Genomic DNA, 12,210 nt, shown 5'->3' on the forward strand with positions numbered 1-12,210 from the left:
TTTAGATCACTGAACCACACAGTAAAGATCATCTTGTCTCAAGGAAACACAATAAAATATCCTGTAAGATTAATACATGAAATGAGAAATCCAATTAGAGCACACATCCTGCCCCTTCAATCATTATGGGTGAGATACCCACAATGAAGTCCTGTATATTACACAATAACTATAAGTGGGAAGCAGGCCGTGTTTGATAAATTTGTTCCAATTCTTGGTTGTGGATAGTTCAGGGAACTAAAGCAAGGACAGATGAAGGCAAAGTTCCCAGATCAGAAAAGAATTAGGAGATCTGTACGTGTTCAAAGTTGGTAGAATACCAGTATTTCTTGACATGGCAGCCATTTGTCTTAGAGACACCAAAACAGAGATGAACAACACTATGTAGGTTTGACACTTTTATTAACAAAGAACCCATGGGGCTCATTCATTAGTACAAAATACAATCATGTTTCTGTATGTTAAACAGCAATGTTTGTTTTTTTTTTTATTTTGTCTCTTTCAAACTGTTTCACAGTTATCAAAACAAAGCCCCTGCATATTGAACTTATTATTGTGCAAACTAATTATTTTAAGGATCAATTTCTGCACTAAGCCAAGTGTCAGAGAGCAGAATTTAATCTTGTTTTCACCCCTCCTTTGAGGGGCCATGTGTGCTTCCTAAGAAACACATTCTAGTTGTTTGTCTTTTTTGCAGCAAACAATCTAAGGCCACAGTTTATCTGCAAATAATGAAAAAACGACTCAAAGGTTTTAGGAAAAAGAAAAAAAAAAAAAACAAAAAGAAAAAAAAAGCACATCTTTACCCTTCATGCTCTTGTTTGCTTGACTATCTTTACACCAGGTAGCACACATCACCTATCGGGTATTACAGTCCAAAAAAGCACCTAATGTTCTTTAAGCTAATATTTTGAATTATGAACATGCAGTTAATACACAGCCACATTACTTTTCAAGTAACTGTAATGGTATCTGTTTAAGGAAAATATGCTTGTTCCCTTTCCGGGTGATGTGAATGAAAATCCTGCATTGATTGTATGGGCACGCCATCACTTAAAAAGGCATGAGAGCTACATCTTGAGACTGAGGATAAATACTAATGTTTAGAATGTCCTTTCTAAAACATGCACTCAAATTTTGGTTAAAGCTGCATTTGCTACAGAAGACAATACTTAAGTTGCAGACGAAAAAAATAACTGCAGTTTGGAAACATGAATCTCAAGTAGTATGTCTTTTAGACTGATGTAGAAGTGACTTGAGGTGAAGTGCTAGAAATTAGACAATGTAAGGAAGTCATACTAAAAGACAACTAAAAATATATATCCGTGTAAGCCTGTAGAAAAATCCCTGCTTCTTAAATGAAGACAGATTTCATAAAAAACCATTTAAGCTTTTTTAAACTGCAGTTATTGATGAAATGAAGGAAACTCAACCACTATTCTTGTAGTTATCAGAAAGTACAATGTTTTACCACATGAAGCACCGGGTTTTAACCCCAAACCCTTCTGTAAGAGATATGGAATAGTTCTAGTAGTTCAGAATCCCCTGTAGCTTAAAGACTCAACTGTAAACATGCGTATTGAGAATGCTGTGTTTCTGCTCCTTTAAGTGATCTGTTGATGGCGGCTTACTTGTTCCAATTGATGCTTGGCAGGAAGCAAACATTCTACTTTAAATGAAGGCAGCAGAAGGGCCAAGTAAAATGCTGTGCCTTCATTCTTAGCAGCAACAAACTCACTGTTCTAAATGACCTGAGGAAGAAAACATTAAAATATTGCACCAAAACAAAATTAAACAGCAAAAACAAACAAGGAAACACACTAACAAAAACCAGTATGGATAGCAAATGACCAGTGCAGCCCCTGACAATAGATCTCTAGACAAAAATGCAGGAGTAATGAAAAGCTTTGTGCCATTACCAGGATTTTGTTCCCCTGATGTCTGCTTTCGCTTCAGTTATAAGCTATGTCTATTCTGGGTATATTTACACCTCTCCCTACGCCTCCTATCTCATTCACTAACCACAGAAACCATTTAGGGTCCCTTTTAGAACCTTGAAGTATACTGGAGCTTTAACAAGACTTTTTTTGGTCTCAAATCTGACCGTAAATAAATATCCAAAACAGAGGTAGGCTTATAAAGGCTTCTGAATAAATAAGTATTGTCCATTTTGCTAAGTATACCTGCTGTTGGCAAAAGGATTCTCCCTTGCCATGCTTCCCCTTATCATGCTATCCATAGGCTTAAGATGCAGAAAAAGAACTCACAGTAGAAAAGGCTAGAATAATTCCCTTAAGAAATCCCTTGAAAGAAAGCATAGTGCATAAGCTCTTAAAGTTCAATTTTCTTTTACATACTCATGTCTTTCATTCAGTAAATGGTTGCCTTCATAATATTGCATAATAGCTATTCTGTCATCCATGATGTCTTTAGAATCATTATGAATGATGAAATAGTACCACTTGGCAGTTGTTAGAAGGGCAGGTTCTCATGAAATACAAAGTTAAGCTAGAGTGAAGGCTTCGCTCCACATTTAGTAGTGTTCCTTTCTTGGACGCAGACAGTGCAAAACTGAAGCCCCTTGGACACTGGAATCTTTTGGAAATGTTTTCTTACCCCACATTCTGTTCTACTATGCAAGTTCTACTATGGAAGTTCTCAACATCAACATAATTACGTAAATTCTTCCAGAGTGTTCCAAACAAAATATAAATTCTTTTCTCTTCAGAAGATCCTTACATCTCCTCCTCGTACTTCATGTAGTATATCCGCTTTTTAGAAAGCATTCAGTATTTTCAGGTACTTCTCAAGTATTCCAAGCATAGCTGCTCCCACAATATCCTCTGTGCAGACTAATCCAGCAGATTCTCTTCCATCACCAAACATGCTCATACCTCCCTCTCCATTCTCCTTTGCCTTTCTTGTACACCAACTTAAGTTTTGAAAACTGTTTCCTTTTTAGCTGCGCTATCAGCTTAAGCAGCAGAAAGACTAAGACATTCATCACAATGATGCTCATTACAAATCCTCTTCAGAGCGTGAATGAAACAGGCTGCATTTCTTCTACATCAGTTGGATGTGGATCGATCTACGGAGAGAAGAAAGGCGACAATTACCGCCTATAATTCTTGCATTTCTGCATGTGTGGGGTTTTTTTTTGCCATCTGACAATAAAAACACCACCTGCTGTTTATTTTTTTACCTCCGAATAAAGAGGTGGAGGCTGAAACCGGAACTCTTGTATGTAAGCAAAGACAGGACAACACAATTGTTCCTCACAGTCAATTGGTGGTGGATAAGCAGGAACATGTCTGGAGAACTCTTCCTCAGACACTACATCAGCATAATTTGGTGGTGCTGAAACACAAGAGATGCTACTGTCAAATTTCAAACTATTCACTCACAGCAAGACAACATATGTATTACAGTATCCAAAGCCATGAAGACTGTATTTATTAAACATTGTACTATTGTCAAATTGTATAAAGTGCACTATACTCATAAATGCTGTAACTAGAATTATGTTTTTAGCAAGCTGAGGTGATTCAGCAGGAACACTACAGATGCTTTTAGGGCTACTCCAACAACAAACCTGTGTTGTATGAAGATATATTCAGTGATAATTAACTTCAGGGTGTCTACCTCCAAAGTAGAATTCCCACTATCAGAACTTAGCTATTTCAAGATTCAGCTGAAAGTAGGCAGATAGGGGTAAAGAGAGACTTAAAGGCTGGAGTTAGGGTATCCTCACCAAACCTTTTGGATTTTGACTTAGATTTATGTGCCTCACTTCTCATGAGTCATACTTTAATGGCCTACATCCCTAGTAGTGCCGTTAAACTGGCACTACTATCCTTCTGTTGTAGACTGTACTATGCTGTATTATAAAGAGTTCAATATGTATTACCTTCAGGGTGTTCTGGCATGGTCAATGCCAGCCAACTCATATCCATACTGAACTGGCTGGTAATGCTGGAGTTTCTGCTTGAAAATCCAATACATGGAATAGTGCCAATCACCAGAGGCATTTCAATCATCAATTTCTTAGCACCAGGAATATGGATATACACCTATGTGACAACCCCCAAATAAAAGAAAAAACATCATGAGAGCCCATTGAATTGCTGCTCCTAGAAGCTACCCTACTCCATATACTGCAGATCGTTTAAAAATTCAGTTCTCTCATGCCAGATATGTTTAGCTAATACTCTGGCAGCCTTCCTTATTTTCCAGCAACTTCCTTCTTTCTGTACCTTATCTCTAGATGGCATTAAAAAAACACAAAACAAATTGACAGAAATAATTATGCACTTGACTTTGTCCTATCTTCCCATTTCTGAAAAGAATCACTGGAGGAACCCATTCAGCTTGAACTACTTTCCTCTCATAACCTCTGCAGGTCTAAAACTAAGCTGCTTCTTCCTCAGAAACATTTTTCCATTTTCCCCATTATTCCTATCTTTCCATTTCAGAATCTCTTCATTGTCTTCAGTCTCTACTTATACGGTATGGTATTTATTTATATTTATTGTCATTCACAAATTCAAAATCTAAAAGCTGCTCAGTAGAGAAAATTCTTCTGTTCCCAACGCAACGTAGTGTTTAAGAGTATGTATATTTGTAATAAAAATCCATACTTACAGCTAATGAATATTCTACTCTAATAATACAGCAGTCAAGTATAGAGGGGGATACAGGTGGGATTTTCAGAGTTTTCCCATTCCAGGTATCTGTACTCCCAGAGGCAATATGGTTTCCTCGGACATTGGCAACCATCTGACGGAAAGTTTTTGTCTTCCCACTGGCCAGGTAAGTTTGTGTTTGGAAAATGGCAGCTTTTGGAACAATCAAACGAGAAGAGCAGTTCTCAATTTCTGCATAGATTGGTATGGCTTCCCCTTAAAGACAGAAAAAGTTCAATGATTAATTTGTATTTACCAGCTTTCCTCTGGGAGTATCAAAGCATGTTATGCAGCACATACATCACCTGCAATGTTATGAGAACAATACTTCTTAGTTTCCTCAAGCTAGGGGTTTTTGTTTGTTTGTTTGGGGTTTTTTTGGTGGGTTGTTTTTTTTTTCTTCCAGAGTGGCATCCAGGCAGAATTATAGCCACCTACTACATTTTACATATAAACAATGATTCGTTTTGAAACATTAAGCATAGTATGAACAAGCTATAAAAGCTTTATTTGCAAATTACGTGCCAATCTTCCTTTCATATAGTACTAACTGAATTTCAGAATGTTTTATTTTATTTCCTCAATGTATCTAATGTTACCAAGATGACAAAGAAGCTGATAAAGCTCATTCTTACAGAACTGTAAACCTACACAAACAGGACATAAAAACCTGATTACATCCCCAATTAAGTATTTTATCCCAAATAAAAGCATTTTATTGTTCTTTACATTCAAATGTACATGGCTTTTCCGTAAGATTACTGACTAACAGGACTTCCTTTCAATTTATATTCCCAAGGGGGAAGTGAGGAGAAAGGCAAGATGATTTTTGTTAAAGCAAGTTCATATAGATCTCAGTTTACTACCTACTAAACAGAACTATTCTTTCAACTAGAGTGTTGGCTTCAGAGAGATTAAAAAAACCCTATTACATGTTTTAATATTCACATTTTGAAGATAACTACTCTTACCATTACAGTATCCCTTCCTCTCAATTTTGGCACTGAGAGACACTGGCCCAGAGGTGAAAAACCAACAGCCAACCATCTTCTCCTGACTTCTTAGAACAGGTGTCTATAAAATATAGAGTATTTTTCATTTTATGGCATAAAGCTATCAATCACTTGCAGTTTAATGTTATGCATATCAGTCATTGCAATCTAGCCCTAAAATCCACTTGATTTGAATCACTGTACTACTCAATGCAACTGGAGTTTTGCCACCATGTAAAATGGAACCAAGGTTTGGCTATCTGAACATATGGCTGTTTTAAAATCCCAATCTGCATTTAGACCATATCAACTAGGTAACACAGAGACCAATGTGCATTTGAACGTATCTGTCTTCAAAAAGATTGATTTAGCAAATTCTATAGCTGTGACTTTTTAAAGGTCTAATGGAGTACTGTGGTATTTATGCCCATGTTCCTCAGTGCAGAAGAATGCAGAATTAATTTCATCTGCAAGCAACTAGTAGTTAAGCTGGTAAACTGTTTTTACCTTTGTATCCTTCATAAGAAAGGATAAATGCATACACACTGGGTTAAGGTGATGCATCTTCATAACTTGTAAGCCACACAACCCCCCAAAAATTTAGGCTCATGACAAAAACCATCTTAATTATTCATGGCGGACTGTCACATTAGATGACATTTACCCTGTCTGTAAAATTTTCGTTAGAATTAACTTGCAACATACAAGTACACATGTCAAAGGTCCAAGCCAGGATTCAAGCTACTTAAAATGATTCACTGGGCACTAGTGCCCAGTGAATATTATTATGAAGTCTGAAATTTGTGTTGTTTTGCACTTTTTTGGTGGTAGCCTTGGAATCCATTAAGACAGGCACTGCCTACTTTATGTGCCCCACAGCACTCTCCTGTGCAATAACCTATGGTCTACTCTATCCTTGCAGTATCTACAGTTGCAGTATTTAACGGTTGGACTCGATGATCTTAAAGGTCTTTTCCAACCTAAATTATTCTAGGATGCTGTCTGGATATGCTGCCTTCATAATTCTATCATACATTGTTGAATATAAAGACTATATTCTGCTTACAGATGTCACTGCCAAAATACTTCTCTAAGTTCTCTCTAGAGACAAAGATTAAAATGTAAGCACAAAGAGGAAAAAACCCTGCTCAAAACATTTCTTAGCTATGTTCACATCATGATGAAATGTTAAAATTATCCTAGCATTTTAAATAAAATAGAAATTACTCATTCATATTTAAATGAATAACCATTTAGATCCAGTTGCTATCATGAAAGTGCAAGGTATAATTTTATATTCTTTTCATAATATGGGTTGAGATAAAAGAATCCAGCTCATTAGCTTCCATCTTGCCTATTTTCTCATTACTTAATGCCTGATCTTTCTTATTACTCTACAGTATTTCTAGCGATTATTAGAAACTCAATGCTTTAATGTGGCCAAATCTGTCATAAGGAAATAACTGAAAAGATCTCCGAAGCAGCTGCATGCACGCACTTAATGTTAGAAAACGACATGCAAAATGGAAGGATACGTAACATAATGGCCAGAGCATAAATGACAGGCTGGGCATGATTAATACTCTTCTATAATTACTGTTCCTCAACCTACTATTATTGTAGAGTTTAGGACACTGCAGCCCTGTGAATGTAGTTGCTCTCGTAAGAGTAACTACTTTATGCTTGTGCATTATTATTATTAAGCCTTATTTATGCATCTGAAGCCTGCATAACTTTTTGGCAAGAGCATCTCTGCCAGCAGGGATGTAATCAATGGTATTAAAAAAAGCCACTCTGTTTGCTATTCACACAACCTAAGATCATCTATTTATAGAGAAAAGCTTAGGGAGCTTATATGCTTTCAGAAGTCAGAAAATGACACTCCAGAATAACATGGAAATGGTTATGGCTGGATGTGACTGCTTCTTGGAAATGATTTTTTCGCAGCTGGCTTTAAAGGGGGGAGGAGGAGCGGAGGACCCTCTTACCAATAAAGCTGGTGAGCTGACGTCGATATGGCTAATGACCTGAAGCTCTGTCTGTACACTTTGATCAGGTGCTGCAGGCCTCTCCAGAATTGCTTTCACATAGTACTGAATACTGCCATACTTCCCAGTAAAAGAGGTCACCAGAGGTCTGAAACAAGCATTCATAAAGCATTACCGTAAGTTTATAATTCCGTTCCAAACATGAACACTTCCTGTGTACATAAATGTTTACCAATTTACAGCTTGGACTTTTAGAGCCTTAGGGAAACAAGCAAAAAAGGCATGTCTATGTGGTGGTTGATTAAGACAAACGTATAAAGCTGACCTATCAGTTTGATATTAAAAAAAACCACAAGTCAAATTACATTAAGTTAATGTTCCACAACAAGCAGTGTCCAGCACAATCCCTTCAGGTTGGATTATTTAACTTACTCTTGAGGGAGTTGAAAGCTGAACGGAAATTCATGTCTTCCATCTAGAAGAATTAAGCTTTCCTCACCTGTAGGAAAAAAATGAATAGTATGTTTTAGTTATTCCATAAATAGAAGAACAAAGCAGACGCTTTTATAAATTATTTATGTATAAAAACACCCAGATGCAAGGGACTAGGAGAAGTTTTTATTGATCCCAGTGGGTTCTGGATTGGAGCCCATGCTTTATTTATGCTGTGATGTGATTTCAATGAAAAAATCAAGGAAACGTGGAGACCTTGAGTTTCAGTTCAGGACTCTGGCCAATTTGTAATCCAAAATGGCTTCTGGAAAGCATAAAGTAAGTTTCTTTTCCTTTTCAGCAGGACAGCAATTAATCTACTTTTTCAATTAACAATTAAATTAACTTTTGTGCTAAAAAGCTGCAATTTAAGGTCAGTGTTATGAAATACTATTAATCTATGTAATCTTAATGTATTCATGGAGGGCCTACTATTATATGACTTTTAAAGGCCTAAATTTACTTTTCCTACAGATAAGCTTGAGATGTGTTTCACCCTTACAGAACGAAATGCCATTTCCCTTTAATTTTTCGAGACTGCCATAGGGCTGCAGTGTCTGAGTGACAAAACGGCCAGCTAGAGAACTGTGCAACAAAGAGCTTCCTCTGCTTTCTTAAGCCACTGCAAAAGGAGGCCGACTGCTTCGAATGTCTTCCACGGGCAGCTTCACAGATGCTGCTTACAGAGCCACAACGAACACGCAGGTGCCCGATGGAATTCATATAAGAGCCAACCTCTGCAAGAAACCAACGCAGACTGTAGGAAACTAAGAGCTGCAGACTTTCTTCTGGCCCTGTTCCGCATTTTTCAGCCGTTTATACAAAGAATCGAGTGACCGCTTGATGAAGCTGAAGCCACCCTCCCCTGGGCACACACGTGAAGGCTGTGGCTACACCAGCCAGAGGCTTCCAGGCCGGGAATGATGCCCGCGTTGGCCGGGCACCTACCCAGGCCTCACGCCGTTTCTCAGCATCCAGGTCCGATGCCGATTTCTCCTCGGAGAGGGTTTCAACCCCCAGCCTTCCCCCTTTCTGGGAAAAGCAAGGCGTGGGCTCCTTCCTGCTGCGGGGTGCCCTGGGGCTCCTCCGCCACCCCCGGGGAGCAGGGGGTGACTCGGCCCCGGAGCCCCTACCCTGCCGCCTTCCCCCGCGAAGGAGGCGCCCGTCCCCCCGGTCCCACCCCCGGTGCCGCTGCGGCGGCCGGCCGGGGAGCCTCCCCTCAGGCCCCGGCCCGCGCCCCCGCACAGCCACGACCCGCCGCGCCCCCCGCTCCCCCCCCGGCCACCCCTCACCTTCGGGCGGGTCCCGCAGGAGGCTCTGCCGGATGTCCAGGTAGCGCACCTCCGCCTCCCGCCGCGGCCCCGGCCCCGGCGCCCTCACCGCCACCCCCCAGGTTCCCGCCCCGGGGACAGCGCCCGAGCTCTCGCTCCAAGCGACGCGGGCCCGGCCGGCGGCCTCCAGGCGCAGCCCGCGGAGCGGCAGCGGGCCCGCCAGCTCCAGCAGCACCTGGCCGGACACCGTGTCCCCGCTGCAGTAGCCGCCGCCGCCGCCGCCGCCGCGCCGGGCCTCGTCCTCCAGCACCAGGGCCAGCGTCTTCACCGTCCCGCCGGCCCCGGGGCCTAGGCCCGGCCCGGCCGCCGCCATCGCTCCCCAGCTCCGGGGGAAGCCTGCGGCCGCCGTCGACGGTTGCTTTAAAACCCGCCCGTCTTCGCCAGTGCCCGCAGCGGAAAGTCCCGCCCCGGCCCCCTCCTCATTGGCCACCCCTCAGCTCCTCGCCCTACTATTCGCCGCGGGCTGCCCCTGGGCCCCCTCCTCATTGGTTCCTCAGCGGGCGCACACTCGGAGTGCGTCACGCTGCGTGATCACCGCGGCGGAGCCAATCGGGTGCGGACGGCCGCGCGTGGACAGCGCCCCGATTGGCAGGGCGGCTGCAGCTACCTGGCGAGAGGGCCAATGGCGCGGCACAGCTACCACGTGCACAGCCTGTGGATAAACAGGCAGGGAAGGGGCGGGGCGAGGGCCGCGGGGGCGGGGCGAGGGGGCCGGGCGGGGAGGCGAGGTCTGGGCATGGGGCGGCGGGCGATGTCCCGCGACCCCGGGGGAGGGCCAGGGCCCCCAGAGGGCCCGGGCCCTCGCTGTCCCACCGCCAGGCTGTGGTCACTGCCCTGCCCAAGGCCTCGGGCCTTCGGTGGGCGTCGGTTCCTGTCATGGCGGCTGAGGGAGGCAGGGAGGGAGTGCTGGGCCGGGCGCTGCGTTGCCTTCCGTGTCAGCCTCTCCCCGCCGACAGCCGGGCTGGCTGAGAACGTTAAATAGGGCAAAACGATGCGGTGCTGCCGTTTCCCCCTGGTTTGCCCCGGGGTTACTTCAGCTGAAGTCCCTACCACCTGCGTGAACCCCTCTCCCGCTCCACTAGTGAAGGGGAGGTGAAGGGGTTTCGTCTGAAAATGCGCTGTCCTGGATTGCCTGGAGACCTTGCTGTCCACACAGGTGCCGAGTTTTTCTGCACTTCGTAAGCGAAGAAGTGCCCTGATTCAAGAGCTTGTTTCTACAAGGCCCTGTTTTGTAATTGGATAGTTAAATGGATATACAGAGCTGCGTGCTGTTACGCCTGGGCAGTGTGGCTTAAACCTTTCCGTACAAATGATCTATAGTTAATACTTGGAAGATCTATCCACTAGACTAAATGCAAAGTTTGCTGTTATTTCCAATTTTTAGAAGTACATGCTTAGGAAAAACCCCAGCATCTATAGGAAGAGTGGCAAATACATCTATGTTGATAGGTGAGTACGGCCAGATCCAACAGCCCGACAGAGGTGAGGCTGCTGCGGCTCCGTGCCCCAGGCCCAGCCAATAGCCAAGCCAATACACGTTACAAAATGAAACACTTTGCATATACTGGACAGATACTAAAATTAATTTTGTTCTAGGAAGTGTCATATTTTATGATTGCCTGAGTCTGCAGTCGTGCATCTTCCCGAAGGTGTGTACGGTGAATGATCTGCCAGCATTTCCATTAGTAGCGAAGGAGTCATTTCCCGGTCCGAGTCACCTGCCTGCTTGAAGCTTCTGACAGCTGCATCTTCCTGCATTCCTCCATCCCTCTGGAGAGCTGGAAAACACCAGCCTGGTGTTTCCCAGCTGACTCAGTTAATTACTGAAATTAGCAAAAAATGTCTTCCAGACTCAGAGCCTTGGCTTTTAAATAACTGACGAGATAACGTCAGGCTTCCTCAGAATCCCTGGCGTATCTTTTGTGATATCCTGCCTCGTGAAATGTAGGCTCATATTTAGAGTTACTTCTGTGATGAAGAACTTGTCCTTGCCGAGAGCGAGGTAGGCCTTTTGAACACCTTTTGTTGGCTACAAGTTAATGCACACCTCTGTGTTAATCAATAATAAGTAATGTGGAAAAAGTAATGTGGTTACAGATGGGGTGAATTCATAGGCTCTTTTTGGACCCTTGGCCACGGGTTCCCCAGCTCATGATGAAGAATTATGTAACTAAAGCAAATAATGCCGTGATAATTGTTTGAGTATTTAAAGAATTTTTGGATATTCATATCCCTTTGTGCTTTTTGAAATAGTTTTTATAGAAACTGCAAATGTGGCTTTATAGTTGGGAATTGTGGTGTATAAAATACTGCTGTCTTTGTTATTTTTTAGTTCAATTAAACTAATACAGCTTGAATGTCTAGTTTTGCATAAATCTTTTCCTCATATCCAGTTTTTTACATTAGCAAGTATCAGGTTAGTTTTGTAGCCAGCCGACAGAACATGCTTGGATGTGCGTACTGAATATTTGCTTATTTGCTAAATTTGCTTAGGTACAATGTGTGTATGCAATTTCTTGCAACTGATTTTGAAAGTATGATACAGAGTTAAAAAAAAAAAAAAAAAATCCCACACCTCCCTTTTTTTCCTGTTTGAATTAGATCCTGTATAAAAGTAATTAATTCTCTTATGGGTATTATGTGACCATTCAAACGTTGCCTCCTGTTTATTCTTTGGAAGCGCAAATGAGCTAGATAGGGAAATGAATAAACATGGACAATTGCT

General features: G+C 42.3%; 1 protein-coding gene across 1 annotated transcript; it reads right to left on the reverse strand.

The window, feature by feature from the left end:
- Positions 1 to 394: 394 nt before the first annotated feature.
- Positions 395 to 9,865, reverse strand: ARRDC4 (arrestin domain containing 4). The gene is made up of 8 exons (XM_072870954.1): positions 9,447 to 9,865; positions 8,095 to 8,161; positions 7,663 to 7,810; positions 5,654 to 5,756; positions 4,642 to 4,898; positions 3,908 to 4,070; positions 3,203 to 3,357; positions 395 to 3,088 (listed from the first exon to the last, which is right to left on the reverse strand). The coding sequence occupies exons 1-8, from the start codon at positions 9,796 to 9,798 to the stop codon at positions 3,032 to 3,034; spliced, it is 1,302 nt and encodes a 433-aa protein (XP_072727055.1). The 5' UTR covers positions 9,799 to 9,865; the 3' UTR covers positions 395 to 3,031.
- Between the last annotated feature and the right edge of the window lie 2,345 nt (positions 9,866 to 12,210).

Source organism: Ciconia boyciana, chromosome 8 (assembly GCF_034638445.1).
Source record: "Ciconia boyciana chromosome 8, ASM3463844v1, whole genome shotgun sequence".
In the NCBI taxonomy this organism is placed as follows: domain Eukaryota; kingdom Metazoa; phylum Chordata; class Aves; order Ciconiiformes; family Ciconiidae; genus Ciconia; species Ciconia boyciana.